At 39.0% G+C, this 23559-nt stretch overlaps 1 protein-coding gene across 1 annotated transcript in view; it reads right to left on the minus strand.

Annotated features, from left to right (window-relative positions):
- Positions 1–7876: 7876 nt before the first annotated feature.
- The window catches only part of LOC126418548 (serine/threonine-protein phosphatase 4 catalytic subunit), a 43843-nt gene continuing 28160 nt past the window's right edge, over positions 7877–23559 (minus strand). Inside the window, exons 6-7 of the mRNA XM_050085364.1 lie at positions 16868–17057; positions 7877–8205 (exon numbers count right to left, since the gene is read on the minus strand). Coding sequence (XP_049941321.1) covers positions 8076–8205; positions 16868–17057 — 320 coding nt within the window. The 3' untranslated portion in view covers positions 7877–8075. The remainder of the gene's footprint in view (positions 8206–16867; positions 17058–23559) is intronic.

Genomic DNA, 23559 nt, shown 5'->3' on the forward strand with positions numbered 1-23559 from the left:
TGCAAAAACCATTCAAATTTAAAATGTGTTAAGACATGCTAAAATATCTAAAAAGTTGGGGAAATGCTGTTAATGAGCACAGAGATGATGCCCACTTTACTTTTATCAGATTTTTTCTGTTTAACATATAGTCTACAAAACTTTTGAGACTGAAGAGATGGGAGTCTTCTAGTGACCATTTACATCTACATAAGTACTCTGCAACAAACAGTATGGTGCATGGCGGAGGGTATCCTGTATCAGTCCTAAAGATTCCGTCCTTTTTCCACTTGCAAACAGAGCAATGGAAAAAGGACTGTCTGTTTGCCATGCCTTCTTACGAGCTCTAATTTCTCTTATCTTTGTGGTTCTTATCTGAAATGTACGTTGGTGGCATTAATTTGATTTGCAGTCAGCTTTCATGCTGGTTCTCTATATTTCTTCAATAGTGCCTTGCGAAAAGAAGACTGCTGCTCACCCTGTCCACCAGATAATTTACTTATATGTAGAGTAAGAGTGGTCGTAACACACTTCCCTGAGGCACTTCTGATGATGCCCTTGTCTCTGTTGGACAATTGCCATCGAAGACGACATACTGTGTTCCGTCACTTCTTTGAGCCACTCACATACCTTTGAACCTAATCCATACACGTGGACCTTCGTTAACAGCCTGGTGTAGGGCACCATCTTAAATGTTTCCTGGTAATCCAGGAATATGGAATCTGCCTGTTGCACTTCATCTGTGTCTCACAGGATATTCTAAGAAAAGGGCAAGCTGAGTTTCACACAAACCATGCTTTCTAAATCCCTGCTTATTTGTGGACAGAGGCTGTTCCATCTCAATATAATGTATTATGCTTTAACTCAGAAAATGTGCATGCATTCTGCAACAAATGTTGTTAAGGATATTGGTCTATAATTTTCGGGTCCATTCTTTTACCCTTCTTATATACAGCAGTCACCTGCACTTTTTTCCAGTTGCTTACGATTTGACCAATGCCGCAGAGTAACATACGTAAAACCAAAGTGGCATTCCATCCCGAACTGGCAATTAACTTGTTTTAAACTCTTTCAGTTGCTTCTCTACACCAGGGATGCCTATTACTACGCCCTCCATATGGGAGCCTGTGCGACAGTTTATTCATACGATCCTCCTGCATGAATAACTTATTAAATGCAAAATTTAACATTTCAGCTTTCCTTCACTGTCTTCTATTGCCATGTCAGACTGGTCAGCAAGAGACTGGATAGGAGCCTTTGACTCACTTAACAATTTTACACAGGACCAAAATTTTCTCAGGTTTTCAGCAAGATCTTTTGCTAAGGAATGATGATGGAAGCTGTTATCTGCTTCGTGCATCAGTCTTTTTACAGACATGTGAATTTCTACTTTTACAAGTTGTTGTTTGCACAGTCATTTTTTGAACAGAATGTGCAAATGTCTGCTTCCTCAGCATTTTCTAAATATGTTATTAAACCACTGTGGGTCTTTCCCATCGTTAATACACTTACTCGGCACATACTTCTCGAGCACAATTTACGGTCGGATTACACTTTTCCCATAATTCCTTAAGTGTGTGATACTGGAGCTAAATGATGTACACTCATTGTCAGAGTGGGATGCTAACAAATGCATATCTGCTCTTTCTAGCAAAAACTACTGTCCTATACTTCTTGGTGGATGTATTGTCTTTAGTAACCAGTCTTCACCACTTCCAACTGTTGTCCATCCAAACTGTGGATGGCCTCATAGCTCAAATGACAGGCATCATCATTGGTGCCGCTGTGAGCCACAACTTGCAGACAACTGCTCTCTGCATACTTTAGAGCAGTAGGTAGTGCCGCCTCCACATATCTGAGGCCCCTTGTCAGACATATAAAGTGTACATTCAATTTCTTTCCTGCCTGGGATGCTATTTTCCTATGGGGATCCATAATGCACACCCAATGGAGCTCCCGATAACTGGTAAATGCCACCCCCCCCCCCCTTGTGCCTGCTCAGACCCTGGAGCAGCCACCTGTCTACCAGGGGTGAATGGGTGAAGCCAGCCAGATAGCCGGGCTCCACCCTGACTCCCCTTGTGCAACACGAACATGTTACCACCTATCGTCCACTCTGCAGTGAAGCCGGAGATTCCCCAATTCAGGTACTCTGCGAGGTGCCTCAGCAGCAGAACCAGTGGGCAAAACAAATCACACCTGATGTTTCCCATGGCAAAGCACCAGATTCTATGCCACTGCTACACCCCAAGGCAGCAGCCTGAAGACTGTTGAAGGTGTCCAAAAGTGTCTTCAGCTGTTTGTGAATTGCACCAGATCATCCTGCGTCCACCTCAGGGCATGCACACCTCCTACCCATTCTAGTATTACTAACTTAAGAATTATCTATAAAAGCAGACAGAGACAGCTAAATATTTAACTTGCTAGTCTCCTGGTTTGTCACGTGTGGCAGCTGGAGCCTGACTGAATTGTGAGCTACAGATGCTGGCCATCGAAAACAAACAAATTACAACTATGCTACATACTGTGCGAAGTTACACTTTTCTGTGTTACCTTCATTTTCAGCCACATGACCTGGGAGAAGACTTTTAGTGATTAAATTTTACTTTTATTTTTTTAGACATATTTTAGGAACTGTATTGGAAATGAAGAAGAAGTAAGTCAACAAAGGCTTCCGTAGATCTGCCACTAGTTTTGTAAACTCTGTTACTTAAAAAACACAGCCTTAAAGCATAAAATAAACGTGTACGTGTGTGTGTGTGTGTGTGTGTGTGTGTGTGTGTGTGTGTGTGTGTGTGTGTGTGTGTGTGAGAGAGAGAGAGAGAGAGAGAGAGAGAGAGAGAAATTGGAGAACAATGTAGGAGAGATACCAGTATCGCAGAAGAATGCTGAGGTTAGATGGGTTCATCATATAAATAATGAAGAGATACTGACTGAAACTAGGGAAAGGTAATTTATGCCGTAACGTGACTAAAAGAAGACACTGGTTGGTATCACACATCTTAAGCATCAATTTTGTAACGGAGGGAAGTGTCGGGGACAAAAATTGTAGATGGGAACCAAGGATTGAATATAGTAAGCAGGTTCGAATGATGTAGGTTGCAGCAATTATTCAGATATGAAGACAGACTAGACTAGTGGAGACCTGTGTAAAACCAGTCTTTGAGCTGAAGACCACAAGTACATCAGTTTCATGTGAAAAATGTAATGTGGTATTGTGCATTGAGCCGTGCTTCAAAATGTGGCACATGAAACACCTAATTACTGTCAGCACAGCATTATCAATACCAGACATTGGAAAATATGAAGATATTTCTATGCAAAACAGAACATCATTTGGAAGTCACAAAAATTGAACATAGGGATAAAATTTAGTATAACATTACTGAAGACATAATATGAGGAAAGGAGTAGCGGTTATATACACAAAAAGTGCACTGAAGGCCCAGGCCTTGACTGTCTATAGCCCTGCTTCCTGCCCAAAGGGGAAAGTTTTAAACATCATGAAGCAGTTAGAGGGGTGGAGGCACCCTTACAAGACTTAGCAGAAATAACTATGAGGAGATTGTACCTGGAGATTTCATCTCTGAGTTCTGATTAAGGGAACCTAAAGTTACTTATGTTCACCTTTGCCAAGACTTTACCCCTTCCCTCAGTAATATTCCCAACACCAATAGGACTTAGTGCAATATCAATTCATAATCTATTTCTAAATTAAATTGCCATTAATGAAATAAATGGTTTTTCTGACCATGATAGTCAAATGGCAACAATAAAGCATGTCCATTGGTCAGGTTTAACTTAGAAAGGAAAAGGAAAATTTCACAGAATTGTAAATACTGGCTCACAAATAATTATACTATTCAGAGGTAATTTATCAGACAAGAAATGCGAAGAAATTTACTAAGGACATAAAGTAGATGACAAATTTAACTCTCTACTAAAAGTATTCGCACACGATTATGAATACAGTTTTCCTCTGCAACAGGTCAAGCAATTCCCAGTGGAAGCAGAAAAAAAGAGGGTGATAAAAATTGGATAGTTGAAAATATACTAGGAAAAAAAGAGGGAGCTTTATTTAATGCAAAAGTACTAACTCTAATCACGATTTTAAAATGTGCTACAAACAGAATTGTAGAATACTCCAGCATGTCATCAAAATGCAAAAATCATGTACTATGCACACAAAAATTTCAAGAACAAGGCAAAGACAGGAGCATTATTAGGAATGAAACAATTGAAATCGGCTAGGCAAATTATATCGAACTCAGTGATGACATCAGCAGTGAGACAGATGTGAAATTCAAATCATAAGCAACCAAATTGAAAACATTCCTACTCACAGCAGCAGAAAACACGGTGACAAAAAGATGGTCAGCTGAAAGCAAATACAATAAACAAACAGGCAATGAATACTCCATCACCAGGTATCAGTTCTACCACATAAGCTGTTGGAGAAGCCACAAAAATTGTTAGGTCACTAAAAGTAACTCCTGTGGCCATGGATTGTGGTGTTTCAGACAAAGTACTAAACTGCTGTGCTGAATTGGTAGCACCGCCCTTGAGTTATCTTTGTAACCAATCGAGGTGTATTTCCCAATGGGCTGAAGTACGTGGCAGTAAGACCACTATACAGAAGTGGAGATAAGCAACTGATCTCTGATTAGAGACTGATATCCTTCCTTCCCATGTTCTCAAAAATATTTGAGAGTCATTTGCAACAATACTGAACCATCAATCTGAGATTAACTAACCTCTTAACAGTGATTTGTCCAGTTTCCACGAAGTCTACTCTACTGAAAAGGCAATACATATGAGGTAGTCAATTGAAAATCAGAAGATGGAGAAAAAGTTAGTAAACTGTATATTATTTCAAAAGTAATCACAAATATTACTGTATTTATCCCCTGTATGACAAGGTCGTCAATGCCTCTATGGAAAAATGTTTGCATTTGCCTACAGAACCATGATTGTGACTAGGTGTCAACCTCTTTGTCTGAAGCAAATCAGTGGCCACAAATGACACTATTCAGGGCTCCAAAAAAATATGGAAACTACACTGGGAGAGATTGGGACTATATGAGAATGTGTAAAGGCTTCCCAGTGAAACTTCTGCAGCGTACGTTAAACAACATTGCCAACATGTGGGTGGGCATTTTGTTGGAAGGTTGTTTTGACTATGCTGCAGAAAGTTTACTGGGAAGCTCTCACACATCCTCAATAGTCATGATCTCTCCCAGCATGATTTGTATATGTTTTGAGACCCAAAGAAAGACATTCATGGCCATCGATTTGCTTCAGACAATGAGCTGCACACATGGGTACAATCGTGATTCCATAGGCACCTGGAAGACGTGGACCATCTTGTGTCCCAGTGGTATAAATGTATTTCCAGTTATGGTGATTTTTTTAAATAACAAACTGTTTACTTTTTTGCATCTATCTCATTTTCATTTGATTGTCCCTTATATGATCTCTCATACGAGCATAACAGAACTAAACGATAAAAATTACACAGTTGACATCTTCTGTGATCTTGCCAAATATTAAATATGTACTCACATCTTAAAAATAAAAAACAAATGGTCGCATTACAAATGGTATGACAAAAATAAGATTAAATTTGCAATGGGAAGCAAATATGGTGTGGCGCAAGATTAAGTGCCTTGCTCAACCTTGTTTCTTGTCTACATAAGTCAATCCTTTCCAGCTCGAGCACCATGGGCAGGGTTCGGCTAACAGCTGACATGCGGGTAGTCAGGCATCCGAGCAGTAGAGCATGCAATTGCACTTCCCTAGCAGAGTGCACAAGGGGGTGGGGGTGGCCAAGTGGCACACATGCAGGACTGTCTGGGAGCTGACCCAGTCCAACTGCAGCTGTCCATGAAGTATGGGACAGCCTGAAGTAGTTTATTTGTTTCAGACATTGAAAGGATTTTCAGAACTCAAATGTTTACTGGTGACAAGTATATTGATAAAAGGCCCAAACACACCCATAGCAGGCACAGCTAGGAGAATAATGGAACAAGTTTACAACTGATCCACAGCCAAGAGTTTAATCCTTAATGTCATAAAAACCCATACTGTGCAATTCTGAAAATAACTGACTCACAGGCACAAGAAGTATAGATCAACAGGCATACACTGAACATGACATAATGAGTGAAGTTCCTAGGCAGCTAAATGGATAATAAAATGAGATAGCAACTGTCTGAGGACAAGTTAGCCAAAAAACTCAGTTCTGCATGCTTTGCACTCAGAAATGTGTGTGTGTTGATCTGCACATAGGACTGCTTGCGTTCTTTGACTCATTGCTGACATACGGCATCAACTTCTTCCTTTCTACTACCTATTTAGGCTATGAATATGCTGGTGCACTGACGTGAATGACATCCAATAGAATAGCTTTTGTGGATTTTTGATACAAGTATTGCTACTTGTATAGCCAGATTCCATCTTCAAGAGCACACTAAAATATAATGACTCTGAACTTTATATGTGAAAAATATTAAAGCTATCCAAATAAAACAAATGTTACTAACATTTTACATCTTTCTTCATGTCTACATATTTGCAATCTTCTGCCACTCGAGGGATCTGAATTTAAGCACCTTACATACCTATGCCATTGTGTGAGAAACGGCGTGCTGTAATCCAGTTTTGAATTCGAAGAGTTCATCTCCACGAATGGAGCACCCTCTTCTTCAGTTCAACATTGACAGACCACACAGTGCTGCAATATCTGCAACAATCCAACACCTAGGGTTCACTATGATTGGACATACTCCATACAGCCTTGACTTAGTTGTGATAGTGATGAAGGGGTGCCAGCAGAGGCGACATTATGGCTTGTAATACCATGACCCCTTGGGACCCTATACCCTATTCCAATCTCATCTCCACTCTCCTGAAGAGGGCATATATATAATACTAGTAATTTATAAATATAATAGAGGGAAACATTCCACATGGGAAAAATATATCTAAAAACAAATATGATGTAACTTACCAAACGAAAGCGTTGGTATGTTGATAAGACACACAAACAAACACACAAAATTCAAGCTTTCGCAACCAACGGTTGCTTCATCAGGAAAGACGAAATTTGGGCAAATTCTTTGCCTTTACACATGTCTGCTTGTGTCTGTATATATCTGTGTGTGTGTGTGTGTGTGTGTGTGTGTGTGTGTGTGTGGCACTGGTGCCCACTGGTAGAAGCACTGATGCTGCTTGCAGCACCTGAGCCTAATTACGGAATGTATGTAAGTTATGTTGGTGGAAGGACTATAATGAAAAACAGCATTTTATATAATCAATATATTTACGACACCATGCCACACTGCAATATAGTTCACACTTAACCTGTGAAAAGTGTTTTTATAACCATTTATGTCTGAAAAAACTTTGGTATCTACTATAAAGTGGAGTAAAAACAAAAAAACTGATATCAGTAGCTTTAGCAACACAAATACAATTTGGGTTCTTGCAATTCACATAAATTACTGGACAGGACACATTTTTTATTAATGTCCTGATGTCTGGAACATCTTCAGAGTATGGTAAACATATGTACATGAGTTATCTACAACAGAGACAAGGAACAATAAAGTCTGGCAAGAAGTGGGAACTAGGGCAGCTTCTTGATGTTACTGAAAATGAACCAGTCCAGAGATCTTCCAAAGAAACCTGTCCTTTCACTATGGTGTATGATAGTGAGCAAAAGTACATTACATCTTGTTGCAATCATATTTTAATTTTAAATGCATGAACTAAAGACAATGATCAAGTTTTGGAAATGATTTGTCTTAATTTTTTACACATGGAAAAATTTCACATTTGTTATTTAGAACATAACTATCAGCCTTATTATCAAACTTCATCTCAAAAACATCTTACATAAAAATGAAAACAAATGTTTATTTTTTTTAAATTTATAACAAAAGCCAGAAATCACATTTATTCTGAAGATGATATTTAATAAAATAATCCACATTCATTCTATTTCTTTACATATCAAGTACACAGATGAAATGACTTCCGTCCCAATCTCAAACTGACATCATGCACACATGAATGAACTTAAACACTAAAACACTTCAGAGGAAGTAGTCAGCTTGTGGTTTCTTTGATGGTATTCCTCTACTTTCCTGTGGTGCAGCCTCAAAAATTGTGAAGTCTCTTTGTAGATGCTCACTGAGTTCCAAAATTGCTGCAACATTCCCACATCTGAAAAAGCAATAATAATGTGAGACCTCTGCAAGTAAGGGAACACTTCTCCAAACAGTGACACAATCAGCAGCACAAGCCATGTTGCTGGTATTGACAAGAACTTTCTGACAGATACGATATAGGAAAAAACTGTTATGCTAACACCTACTGTTAATGTTAAGCAGTAATGTAATTGTATGGAAAAGTTATGTCAAATTAACTACAGTAGAACGAAAATAAATATTTTCTATGCATAAATTAAAAGGGAAAGTATAAAGGCATCCCAGTGCCAACTAGGCCACAACACATGACGAATGGGCCTAATTATGAAGAGAGTTTTGTGTTGTAACACAGTGTTTATAACTTCACAATGCAAGAACATTACCTTCACACAATATGCGTACCAACTGTGGGATATCTGATATACAAACATGAGAGGGAGGGGGGGAGAGAGAGAGAGAGGTGGGGGGGGGGGGGGGGGGGGAGAGAGGGAGAGAGAGAGAGAGAGAGAGAGAGAGAGAGAGAGAGAGAGAGTGAGTGTGTGTGTGTGTATCTCCGCACATCCGTTCGTCCATTCTGCTTGTTATGTTAATGATTACTGGAGTAAGCATGTGTTCAGAAAAGCGCATTTTCTGTATAAATTTCAACCATTCTGTCAGAAATGTGACCTATTCATTAATGAAGACAAATGCGTTTTGTCACAGTTACTCTCTTATTAGACATTGGTACTGTACTTATAGCTGCCATTTGTGTCAAGGTTTGCTCAGTGACTAAATAGAGAACGGTCAGGCTACAAATCAAAAGGTTTGGTTTTCTATTCCCTGTCCTAATATTTTTTTCCGTCACTTATCGTTTCTTTCACTTCTGACAACAATTTGCTAATATGAAAAATGCTGAGTTGTACCGCCATTTGGAGTCCCAAGCTAAAATCTAGGTTGCCCCCAGTGACTGGATGGGGAAGTTAACTGAAAGATCAGAATGAAATGGCATACCACCTACAACAAGAGTATGCTGAGTGTAGCACTACGCCGTTTAGTAACTCAAACAAATTTTAAAACACTTAATGCTTGTATGTGCACGCCAATGTGAGTGTCTTATGCCTTACTCTGCTATTTTCTTGTGGAGTAATTATTATTGCTATATACTGGGTGTCTCTCCTGAGAGTTGTCAGACATTTCTTTCTGGTGTTTTCACGAATACCTGCAATTTCGTTTTTGCAATGTATAGCTGGTGTCAGCCCAAACAAATACTGCTCATTGGATGTGCCCATACTGCTCATTGGATGTGCCCAGCACTAACAGAATACATCAGTCTGTTTCTCATTACACACACACACACACACACACACACACACACACACACACAAAGTTTTAAATTGGAATTTTGTGTGTCCATTTGATAAGAGCACTACCAGATTACTCTAGTGTGATATTCTTTTACTGATATATACTATCAGGAACAGCAAAACAAGAGAAATATCTGGTGCTTCAGCAGCAAATGAGCAGCAGGCTCCCGCATGGTGATGGAGTCCGCGCGGGCCAGGGCAGTGCTGTCACTGCTGGAGTACTCGTTATTCTTAGCGTACTACTGCCCCTATTAATACACACTGGTAAAATGAATATTGTACTAGACTGATTTGTGACTGCACTCTCGAATGAGCATGTAAAATTCCGGTTTAAAAGTAATTTTACTTCTAACAGGAAGCACACTGACACTTTCCATCAATGCTGGGTGTCGCATCCATGACATGATGGCCAGCATTTGTTTGTGCTGACTCCAGCTGCATGCCATAAATACAAAATTGCAAATATCTGTCAATACACCAGAGAATTTGCGCCTTATGACTCTGATGAGAGAGACTCCATATGAGATGCAGTCATGGAAAAAAAAGTAAGTACATTTTTTAAAAGCACACAAGCAACCAATGCTAATTAAGTACATTGTTTGTTATTTCAAAAGTAATTGCCACAACTGGTAATGCGTTTGTCCCACTGTGAGCCAAGATTGTTAAGCCTGCATGGAAAAATGTTTGCAGTTTCCTGCTGAACCACGATTGTACCCAGGCAGGCACCTATTTGTCCAAAACAAAGCAAATCAAATCAACGGCCACAAATGTCTTTCTTCAGGGCTCCAAAAATATGGAAATCACATGGGTAAAGATTGGGATTGTATGGAGGATTTGTAAGGGCTTTCCAGTGAAACTTTGGCAACAGAGTTTAAACAACCTTGGCAACATGGGGGCCTGCCCACATTTTTCCATGAAGGCACTGACCATCTTGCCTCACAGTGGGACAAGAGTATTAACATTTATGGTGATTACTTCTGAAATAATGGTGATTACTTCTGAAATAATGAACAGTTTATCTACTTCCCCCCCCCCCCCCTTATCTAATTTGACTGCCCCTTGTATTTGGGCATCACCAACCCCAGCCAGCAATGTGCTCCACTAGTGTAACTGTATTGAAACATGTAATTAGTTAAATACTCACTGCTTGTGAATTGAACATTCAGGTTCTTTTGTTTAATGGCAAAAAGTTTCTATTTCCTCAAGTGAATTCGACCTGTCATGTTGACACAACGTGTAAAATCCTAAGTTCATTTTGGGTGTCTCCTGCTACATCTTTTTGGTACCCACATCAACTCTGGAAGCACTCTCATTCACCATATATGAATATTCCTTACACCAGGTAACATAGATTCATTCAGTTTGACAAACTGAGTGTGAATTGCAATTGTGACACTGTATCTTATATATCCTGAATCCAAGAACATATTTTTAATAAAACTAAGTTGCCAATGTAGCTGAAACCCAATTTTGTGAGAATGTACACAGATTACGTCACTTCCAGGCAGCAAAGAAACACCGACAGATTGAATGGTGACAATTTTTGGTGCCAGGTACCTCACACTAAAGTACCTCTGAAAGCAATCGATATGAATTTATGACTTGTTACTGTGGTGCCAGTTTTTAGAATAGTGCTGAACATTGATGTGCAGTAGTTTGAGGAGCTCTGATGAACACTCGCCAGTCGATTGGCAGCAAGGGAAGTCAGATGGCACTGAGTGAAGACACGTGGGATGTCAAAATTTTATCAGTCGACTATTGAAGTATTTGTAATAAAGTTCCCGAATTTATTGCCCTCAGGGAAAGTTCTCACACTAAAATTATTCTTGGGACCGTGAGCTGGCTGACACCCAAAGTGGAAAGTTCTGAGATATTTAGCGTGTCGTGGTGGAATGCGTATCAGAAAGACAGATTAGAGGCCATATGGGGCGGGGGGGGGGGGGGGGGGGGGGGTGTTCATTGCAGTTCACAAAAATAGTCTCTCTATTGAGGTCAAAGTTGAGAGGGGCAGTGAAGTTACCTGGTTACATATAACAGGGGTAGGTGAATCCAAGTTAATTGTTGGATGTTTTTACTGGCCATACGATTCCCCTGCAATCGTTCTAGAGTCATTTGAAGAAAGAATATGGTCAATAGTGTGTAAACACCCAGATCAGCAATACTGGTGGGAGGAAAGTAACATACCGAGCATAGACTGCGATGTCTATGGATTCATTGTTGGGGAATACAGACAGACAGTCATGTGAAATACTTCTGACCACATTTTCTGAAAACTGTCTATAGCAGCTAGCTTGAATCCCACAAGCCATGTAAATATCTTAGACCTTTTAGCTATAAATAGGCTGGACCTTATTGAAAATGTCAGTATAAAGCAAAGACTAGTGATCATTATGTCATTATAGCCACAATGGTTATTTAGACAGTGAACTGACATCACTTAGTTTTAGTAAGATGGATGTAGAGGAATTATGGACAAAGTTCAAGTAGATTGTAAATCGTAGTCTAGAGTTATGTGCTTAGTACGTGTATAAAGGATGGAAAAGGGTCATCATGGTTTAGTTATGAAATTCGAGAGATGTTGAGGAAGCAGAAGCTGCTGAACTCTCGGTTCAAATGATAATGCACAAACAACAACAAGAAGCAAAGGTTAGTAGAGATTTATGCATCTGCAAAAAGATGTATGTGAGAAGCATACAACAGCTACCACCGTCACACCTTAGTAAAAGATCTGGCACAGTGCCCGAGAAAATTCTGGGCCTATGTAAAATTGCTATGTAGATATAAGTCTTCCACTGATTCCCTTGTTGATCAGTCTGGTGTGACACAAAGATAGCAAAACAAAGGCCAAAGTTTTAAATTTCATGTTCAAAAAGCCGTTCACACAGGAGAAATGTACAAACATACCATCAATTTACAATCAGATGGACTCCCATATGGGCAACATAATAATAAGCATCCATGGCATAGTGAACCAACTGAAAGATTTGAAAGCAACCAAATCTTCAGTCTGGGTGGAATCCCAATTTGATTTTACAATGAGTACTCTATGGCATTAGCTCCTTACCTAGCCTGACTATCATGAATATCTCGCCGAGCACAAGCGCAGGTGAGTATGTAAGAAGGGTGTAAGAACGGATCCACAAAATTACAGACCAATGTCCCCCAACTTTGGTTTGCTGCAGAATTCTTGAACATATTCTCAGTTCAAATATAATAAAGCTTCTTGAGACTAAGAAGCTTATGTCCAAGAATCGGCATGGTTTTAGAAATCACCGCTCATGCGAAACTCAACTTGTCCTTTTCTCATGATATGCTGTGAACTATGAATTAAGGGCAACAGACAGACACATATTTCTAGATTTCTGGAAGGCATTTGACACACAAGCTGCCAACAAAGGTATGAGCATATGGAATAAGTTCACGGATATGTGAGTGATTCGAAGACTTGTTAAGTAGCAGAACCCAGTATGTTTTCCTTGATACTGAGTGTTTGTCACAGACAAGGGTATCGTCAGGAGTGTCTCAGGGAAACGTGATAGGACCAATGTAGTACTCTATATACATACATGATTTGGCAGACAGGGTTGGCAACAATCTGCAGTTGCTTGCTGATGAAGCTATGATGTATGGTAAGGTGTCTAACTTGAGTCACTGTATGAGGATACAAGACAACTTAGACACAGTTTCTAGTTGGTGTGAGAAATGGCAGCTAGTTATAACTGTGGAAAAATTTAAGTTAATAAGGCTGAGTTGGAAGAACAAATTTGTAATGCTTGGATACATTATTACTGGTGTCCTGCTTGAGACAGTCAAGTTGCTTAAATATCTGAGTATAACGCTGCAAAGCAATATAAACTGGAACAAGCATGCGAGACCTATGGTAGGGAAGCTGAGCAGTCGACTCTGGTTTATTGACAGAATTTTAGGAAAGAGTGGTTCACATGTAAAGGAGACTGCATAAAGGACACTGGTGCAACCTATTCTTGAGTACCGCTCAAGTGTTTGGGATCCGTACCACGTCAGTCAGACCGGAGGAAGATATTAAAGAAATTCGCAGATGGGCTCCTAGATTTGCTACCGGTAGGTTCGAACAACACGTATTATGTAGATGCTTCAGCAACTCAAATGGGGAACCCCTGGAGGTGGTGCAGGGTACCCTCCACAACACACCATGTGACGGCCTGCGGAGTACCTGTGTGGATGGGTGTGAATGCATGTGGATTGCCACATGTGTAAGGGCCTATTCTAATATGATGAGGGGCTTGGGTTTGGTCCTGACCCTATTTATTTGTGTTTCTTCTCTCTTTTTGTGTAGTCTTATTCTACTTTTAATTTTGAGAATAGACAATAACTGTCATTATTACATTACTAACAAAATACATGACAAAGAGTTAAAATACAACTCTTATGATTTTTATGAGTGATACCCATCATAGAAACACTGGTAACAATGTTAACTGATATTTTCCGTCATCTGCAACACACTGTGTACTATCAGATCACATGGAATGAATAAATAAATAAATAAATAAATAAAACCATGAACAGTGTAAGGCTGACATCTTGTCACAGTGACAGGTTCCAGTATAACCAAATTCAGTGGTTTTCTCCCTTACTTTCCATCATATATGTCAACATAATTTGATACTCAACAAAAATTTAAAGAAATGAAATTATCGTATGACTTACACTGACCCCAAGTGTGCCAATCTAGCATCATACCCGCTCGGCTGTCTCAGCACCATGAAAACTGGTGCCATTTTAGTGGGTGGTAAGTAAATTCACCTCGTCCGATTTTTGAAGATATCTCCTGTATGATGACCCATTGTGGTTCCACACTTTAGTGTGAGGTAGGTGGTATGTCAACCTACATCACTATTCAGTATGGTCTCCAGTCCCGATTCCCAAACCTGTGCCTCCCCTTGTGAGAAAAAGTGTTCTGTCTTGAAATTTGTTAATAAGAGGTGCCAAAATAAAGGAGTTATCCTGAACAAACAAGACAGCAGATAAAGAAGGAAAGGAAATATTAGATTTTCATGAAAAAAAAGAAACATAAAAAAGTACCTAATGGTTTATTTAAACAAAATGTGGATTCATAAATATTGCATGGTGAATAAAAGCTAGGGAAGTTGTAGTGGCCGAGGAGTACTGTCAAACAAAAGCGCCTACACCTCTAACTTCTGTGCTATGCAGGGCACTGGCATACAGATGTGTAGCCTGTGATGGTGCTCCACTTGTAAAAGTACTGGAGTGTAGGCTATTACTACCTCCTCCTTTCTCGAGTGTAAACATGACAGTACTGCCAGCCTGACTGAAGTTCACTTGGCCTGTTTCTACTTGCATATAACAGTAGTGTACCATCTATCTACAACAGGTAACACCACTGTCTCCTCTAAGCCACACATTATTATCAAAAATTACACTCATAACCTTGCACAGGATTCTGCACTGATACTCAACAACATCTGTCCCTTCCCATTAATATTTTTCATCCATGAACAACTGAATCTTTCAGCACTGCACTCTATGAAAATTTACTGCATTTACAAAGATCTCTTTTCAAAGGCAACATTAGCAGTTTTGGGAAGTACTGTGTGTTCCTTTTTCTCACGGTAGTTAAACATATTAAAACAAATGGAGCCTTCCTGGAAATCATCCAAGGCTGTTACTTGCTTCGGTACTTTTTTCCAGGTGCCTACAGTTCTGTTGTGCCCCTCTCATCATAATCTACAGTGTATTGTTCTCTCCCATCACTACAACAGTATTTTTGCATAAGCATTGCACTCCTCTTTACAAACCAAGCAACAGGAAATTAAGAGCTCTCCCCCCCCCCCCCCCCCCCCCTCTCTATCTCTCTCTCTCTCTCTCTCTCTCTCTCTCTCTCTCTCTCTCTCTCTCTCTCTCTCACACACACACACACACACACACACACACACACACACAGCACTCCCCCACTCAAAAGACAAATTAGTACGCTTGGCTGATGTAAAACATTTTTTCCCTCTCCAATTCGCTTTGCATGTTGGGCTTGTCCCATCATCATGCTAGACATAGTTTGAGATTAAACACGAGACAAACACTACAAACATAAAAAATAAAAGTTACTATGAAGCACATTTCAAATTTACCAAAGCCGAATGAAAGACATATCTACAATCCGAAGGCCGCAAAACGGTGTGTGGCAGGGACTACTCCATGTACGACTGCCACTTCATCCATTTCCTGTACCAGTCACGAATGGTTTGTGGGAAGAACAATTGTTGATAAGCTTCCATATGAGCCTGAATCTCTCTTTTTTCACAGTCTGTTCACAACATAAGCAGTAGGAAGCAATATATTGGTTGCCTCTTCTGGAAACTTAGACTCTCAGAATTTTAACAGCAAACCTCACTGTGATGCAGAATGAATCTCCTAGTATCTGCCACTGGAGTTGGCTGAGCATTGCCATGATGCTTTTGTGCTTACTAAATGAACCTTTAATGAAACATGCTGATACTCTTCGGATCTCCACTATTTGCTTTATCAATTTATCTGGTACAGATCCCAGAGTGGCAAGCAATATTGAAGTATTGGTCGAGCAAGAGTTTTGTAAGCTACTTTCTTTCTGGGTGGACTATACTTCCTAAGGTTTCTTCCAGTGAATCTCTCTGGTATCTGCCTTACCCGCGATTAGATTTATGTGGTCGTTCCACTTCAAACCACGTATCTGCATACTCCTAGATATTTTATGGATGTGACTGTTTCCAGTGATTGTTCTGCAATTGTATAACCAATCCATAATGGGTCTTTTGCTGTATAATATATTACATTTGTGTATGTTGAGGGTCAACTGCAAATCCCTGTACCAAGCATTGATCCTCTGATGGTATGTCTACTTTTTGGTACAATTTTCTACTACTGCGACTTGCTTCTATAAAAATAATTTAACTATTCACACATTGTTATTCACAACTAAGGTAGGTTACAAAACGAAAAATAGGCAGATTACTCAAAAGGAAGCTATATTGCAATTACATTGAAGTTTTCCAGTAAAAGGTGTGCTTGCATCTGATGAGCAGTGCCTCTCTGATTCCATTTGGGGTAGTTTTAATCTCTTCCACCAATATACAATTAATGTTTCCAATTACTATTGGCTCACAGGTAATATATTTGGCTTCTAACTGTCAACTTAGAATTTAATTTTAAAATTTGAGTTGAAAAGTGTATCAGCATATGCAATGACACCATTTGCTTGCAATTTAATAAACCCTCAAGATATCCTTGTGATGCTTCACCAAGTAATGCTAGTGACAAACATACGGAGTAGAATTACTATCACTATTAAGTACCACTTACCTATAACAGTAGTTTGGAGCTGACCACACAGTCAGAACTGTCTCATTGAAATGCCACTTATACCCTTCCATGACAAGTTGATGCGCTCGACATATCATGTCAATGTTATTAGACGCATTGAACTGTGACACTACATCAGATCCAAACAGATATCCTGCACCTCGTGGGCTTACTCCCCATCCCTGCGTATCTGAAACAAATTGACTCATTTTTAAAATAGCAGTATTTCAGAATATTACAATGCCAGCTTTGCCAACTACATCAGCATAAAAATTACGGTAGTAAGCCAGAAGCAATTTCAGGTACTAATCACAGTAACACACTGTATCTAAGTGAAGTGCAGCAGGTGCACTGAGTTAATGTAACATTTTGACAACAGCTAATAAAAGGAGGATTGCTATGGCCACATTAATGAATTCAACTAACTGTAGATTCTTAATCTTGATTCTAGTCCTTTTTCCTTTGCTAACTGAACAATGTTCTGAAATACAAGAGTATGGAGCCCAGGGAGATACACTTTTCTGGAAGGAACTTCCTTGTTTATGTTCTGTGCAGATGACAACTCCCATGTGCTGGACTGCTTTATGTAAGTGTCCTTCCTTTATACACTACCTTCTCATCGCTGGAATCCAAATTGTCGTCACCAGCTGTTTAAGACAAGTTCAAGAATCACGAAAGACTGTTGTACAAGTGAAAAGAGCCTGGAGACACTCGACTGTTTCAAACGGATAATATAATTTTGAGGCAGAGATTTCAAAACCAGATATTAAACTTCAAAACACAATAATTTATTAGTTATGAATGGCAGATTTAATCTGAAAAAATCAGAGAAAGGTAGGAAAATGAAGAGGATGGGACGTGATAAATTCAAAGAACAAGAAATTGATAACAGTTCAAACAGAAGCATTGGGCAACTATCGACTATTTGGGAAAGAAATGTAACAGAAGACAAATGAGTAGCTTTGAGAAATGAAACACTGAAGCAGCAGAGTATCAAAATGCAAGAAGGCAACATCCAGTACAAATCCTTGGATAACATATGATAAATTAAATTTAGCTGATGAAAGGATAAAATATAAAAATGGGGTACAATAAAACATATAAAAGATAAAAAAAATCTACACAATGAGACTGACAGAATGTGCAAATTGCAAAGCACAAATGATTAGAGAACAAATTCGAGGTTGCAGATGGATCTATGACTATGGGAGAGAGCTATTACAACTCAGAAAACTAAAAAGACCTTTGGAGAAAAGAGAAATATCCACATGAATATCAAGAGCTCAGATGGAAAGGCAGTAGAAAGCAAAGAATGGAAAACTCAATATGGAACGAATATATTTAAAAAAATAAATACATAAAAATTAAAATGTAGAAAGGCTGCACAGTGGGAAATGAACTTTAAGATAATACTATAGAGGGAAGAAAAAATAAATGAACAAGAATCTGGCAGAGCACTGAAAGGTCTAAAGCACGGTTCCCACTGATGCGATACGATACTTGCAATACAACACGGAAGCGACCGTCATCAGTGGAGTGCTTAGAAACACAGTGCAATTGATTTAACTGGTTCACACTGGGACAACAACGATACAACACTGATACATATCTCTGTCATATTGCCCAGCGCATCACAAAGTGCTGACTGCTCGACGCAACTTCTGTTTTTCAATATACAAGGCAACAAATTTCAAATCATCAAATGTACCTAAAAAAATGTTTCATGTCGATGTAGCAAACCTATACCCATCCCTGTAATTAGTTTCTTATAAAAAACATTTATTTTTTGAGCAAAACATTACAAACTACTGTTTTGGGATTCACACATTTTCACTATGCAGTCTTTGACATTCGATTTCAAAGAAACTATTTGTTAACAAAGTAGATTTTTCTGCATTTTATACTCTGACATGACAATTTGATAATGAACTGGTTTTAATTTTGCTACTACCCACAGTCACTGTGATACTTCAAGATAAAGTAAAATGTTGCACATATTTTGAAAAGTTTGAAAAATGTGGTTGCTGGTCAGTTTATGTTTGGCGCATTTTAGAGCATACACTGCTGAGTACAAAGTATAGCTAACATTCTGAAATTGTTTTTAATGCTGGAAGGAGAGCCGTGACCCTCTCCAGGCTTGAGGAAGTATGCAATACATAGTGTACATTTTCCATGACATGCCAAATGTGAAGGTATTGCTGTTTGCTATGGCAGAGCTCTCTCATGTTTCTTTTTTGTATGTTGACAATACATACAGAAATAATTTCTTGTATACATGCTTTCAAGCTCGAAAGATGTCTTGACCTGTGCACTTCCTTCTGTGGATTGGTCAAAGGTGGTCATTTTTGTCCAGCTTGTTGAGAAAAAGACCTTATATACAGAATTACACAGTGAAATCCTATTCAAGGGCAGATGTGACCAGCTTAGCATGGACGAAGATAGCAATAGAAATGAAGGAAACAGGTAAGAAACTGCTGTGCAATCTGCACAATTGTTTTTAACTCCCTATTTTTGTTGTTGCACTTCCTTGTTCAGATAACAAATCTATGTTTTTGGTCTGTGACTGTGAAATGTTAATTGTATTCTAAAATTACTTCATTTGTAACTAATTGGTGAAGTCCACTTAAGGTTCTGGAAACATTAATTGTTGGTATACAAACTGAACAAGCCCCAGTTTCAGTACATTCAAACATGCAGCTTGCCTGTGGTTGATTCAATGAACAGTTGACGACACAGTTCAAGAGTAATTGTTGTATGCAATGATGGCATAAAAAAACAGAAAATTCTTTTCTCATCATTCAACATGCTTTTTGGAAACGTTCAGATTAGGTACTGAATTAAAGTGAAAGCAGTACAGGAACAGCTCATCATCTGAATCTCCTGGCACACAAGAAGGATCTGGGACATTCATTTTGCATACTTTTGACTGTCTATGAATAAAGAGTAGCAAAATACCATTCCACTGGCGTTCCCTCCAGGATCACCAACTCAATTGGTGTAAATCTGCCATTTGCATCAGCAACAGCCATCAGCACAGTTGAAAAATAACCTTTGTAATTTGTGTTTCAATTACCCACATGTATTTGCTGTCAATGACACAGACACAATTTGGCAGATTCCACAGCTCAGCTTATCAATGTGCAATAACTTCCTAAATATTTTTATCTGGGACAGGCATAAATAGGGGTTGCAGATGAGTCCAAGAAGCTTCACATGTTGGTCGAACGACGTTACTAATGGTACCTTTTCATTTACGTAACTGTAGGTCTAAGTACTGAAAGTTTCTCCCTGCAAGAATAGTTGATGGGACATTTCTAATGCAGCATTAGAAATTAAATATTTCAATAAAAAATACTGAAAAATGGTACATAATACCTACATCTTACATACAAATAAGTTATCATTTGTCTATAAAACTGTCAGGTGGTTTCGAAGCATAGAAACATAGTTTTAAACATATTGCTACTTCGTATATACTTTATCTTGCCTTCATTTTCACAACACATTTGCTGTGATCACTGGAAAGCATCTGCACTAGTTTTGAAAGATTTCTGAAACCTTCAAAATCAGGATTCGTAAAAGTCAACGAAACATGAAACATCATTTGCGCCCCCCCCCCCTCATTTCTTCGCCAATACATGAAGAGGTCTCCCTTTCTGGGAATGTCTCTCCACTCCGGGAAGAAAATGGGGACGGCACGGTAGCTTTAAGTGCAACACAGTCTATCACAGGCCTTCAGAATGTGGAGAGTTGTCAAATGTCAGGAGAAACACATGATATGATTGAATGTGACGTGGTACTACAACTGCCTTCCTCACACAGAAAAGCTGAAGCCAGCAAGTGTGATGCCAAAAAAGCATTTACCAACTGACTGGAAATGAACTTTTTAATGAAATGGAAAAAAAGTCAGGAGTCATCAGCTGATGATGCTGAATGTTTTTTTCCCCCGGTCTTTCAGTCCATGCTTCCAGAGTCCGAGAAATTTAGTAACAGGAATAGAAGAACTCTAAAAGGCAAAATTCCTGTTGCTTCTGAATGAACAGCAGGATGAAACGGAGGAGGAGATGGAATTTTCCTGATCATCACGAGCTTCTTACATTTCAAACCTTTTCGAACTCCACACAGCTACAACATCGATGGTGTCTCATATAACTTCAAATCCCTCAACATTTCTTGTGACTACCTCTGAAGCTGAATCATTAAGATACTACATTAAAATACTAATCAGCTCTACCTTTTAACTTTTAACTATTAACTGTATATGTACTTCACTGAATGAAGTATCACATTAGGTTGCTGTACTAAAACTTAATGATTCATGGCGGTATTCTAACACTTTCACAAACTTACCTTATTGTAAAGAGTAGTTTCTCATCAGGAGAAACAACAAGTCCTGCTTTGTCAGAGTAGCTGATACTAGATGCTCCAAAAAGCTAAAACTGTCTGGGTCAGGTGCAGCTCATGGTTTCCATACTGGGAAAGGCTGCAACATTATCGAAACTAACCTACACATCAGGCTGCGCTACAGATCAGTCTGTCACCACAACCAGGGTTTCAGGAGGGGGGAAATATCTCACTCTAGTCAATCATTTACATACTGTATCTTCTTTCCGCTTCATAATCAACTACTTAATAACATCAAAAGCTAACTCCAAGATAAAATCTATAAGTAGCTTATTTAACCCCCAATGTCGCATTTCCTGACAGTTTACCACAACAAATTATTGTAAAAGATGTGTGTTGGAGGGATCTTTATGTGGTGTATGTTACCTTCATTGCATGCTTATAGTTTTTGGTACTTTAGCTTCTAAACTTTAGACAATTAATGTTTTGTGCAATCAAACTGCAGTTTTTGAGTTCACATGATGAAACAGTGATGTTTCCATGATGTCCTGGATCTTGTGCTGTAATTAGCTGACATAAGTAACATGAGCAACCATCATGGAAGTGTACAGACCATATTTGTCATATTTTGACTTGTGTATTATACAAAAATATGCATTTTAAGTGATATAGGGCACACAACCCCTCAGCTGCACTGTACATCCAGGGTGCCACAAGTTTCCTCAAGTGAAATTCTCTGATATTTCCAGACAAGTTTTAGCATTTTTCCCTGACATATTTTGAGATCTCAAGGGTAAGTGAAGACATAAGTTGACAAAAAAAATTTAAGGACTTCTGTATTTCTAAATGTGTGAGTGCAACTCTAATACTAACATCAACATCTTTTGTAATGAACTCTTTAGATGGAGAAAGCAAGCCAAATGGTATACATGTTTCATTGAGACTAATGATGTATTTTTATTTCAATAAAATGAAATACATTATAATGGAAGGAAACATTCCACGTGGGAAAATTTATATATATACAGACACCTGTATGTGTGGATGGATATGTGCGTGTGTGCGAGTGTATACCTGTCCTTTTTTCCCCCTAAGGTAAGTCTTTCCGCTCCCGGGATTGGAATGAATCCTTACCCTCTCCCTTAAAACCCACTTCCTTTCGTCTTCCCCTCTCCTTCCCTCTTTCCTGATGAGGCAACAGTTTGTTGCGAAAGCTTGAATTTTGTGTGTATGTTTGTGTTTGTTTGTGTGTCTATCGACCTGCCAGCGCTTTTGTTCGGTAAGTCACCTCATCTTTGTTTTTATATATAAATGAAATACATTTGTTGACAAAAATATGCAATTCATTGGAGTCATAAGACAGATTTAAAATACCTTCACTGCTTTTAGAAATAACCTTACAAGAAAGTAGGCCTCATGAAAGAAGTGTATAAGGTGGGGAAGAGTTTAACACTATAGGTGACTGACAATAAAATGTTGGTTCTACTATGTTCGTTATTGTTGGTTATTACCCACTGTGTTACGTCTATTTTTTTTTTTACAGGTATTGTGTGATTTTTCTTTCAAGAAATACATGAGTACAAACTGCCACAATTTTCTTCTTATTGTCCATACTTTCTAATATATAAACTACTTTTGAAGTGCCAAAATGTACTGGAATAAATGTCTATAAAATGCCGCATTGTACAAAGCACTTTTGATGTGAGAGTTGCAATTCCTGAAATCCATAGCCCATGGTCTCTGACCTGCCGAGGAGCACCGCAGTCCTGGGTCCATGGATAAACCAAGAAAATCCGCCACATTACGCCACACACAAACATATCTGGCCTGCAGGCAGATCAGTGAGACTAGACCCGATGGGCAGGGCATGCACGTTAGTGGGACACGATGGGCTTCAGATTGGCAGGCTCTATCCGTTAGAGATACCTACAGAAATGGCCTGTGGTTTTGGCCTTTCATGGAAGTGGGTGGTTTTGGCTTGTCATGGAAGCCCACTCATTTGGCCAGTGATTCATGTGTAACAGACACCATGTTGATGAAATGAGACCATGGTGGATCAATCTATCCAACAGATAACTTGCATGAATACTCAGAATCAATACTAATGAGGATAGGTAGCAACTCACTGTAAAGACGATTGATGAGCCACAGGCAGGTAGGAAAGACAATCACACTCTCACAACTAAATTTTTGGCCATAGCATTTGTGACCAAACGAGAGTACACGCACATTCACACAATCACTCAGACACAACTCGTACATACGAGACCACTGTCTCCGGTCACTGTGTCAACATTCCCTGAGAATCAGATACAAACAAACTACTCCCCATGCCTCCCTGCCTCTCA

This window comes from Schistocerca serialis, chromosome 9 (genome assembly GCF_023864345.2).
Source record: "Schistocerca serialis cubense isolate TAMUIC-IGC-003099 chromosome 9, iqSchSeri2.2, whole genome shotgun sequence".
Lineage (NCBI taxonomy): Eukaryota > Metazoa > Arthropoda > Insecta > Orthoptera > Acrididae > Schistocerca > Schistocerca serialis.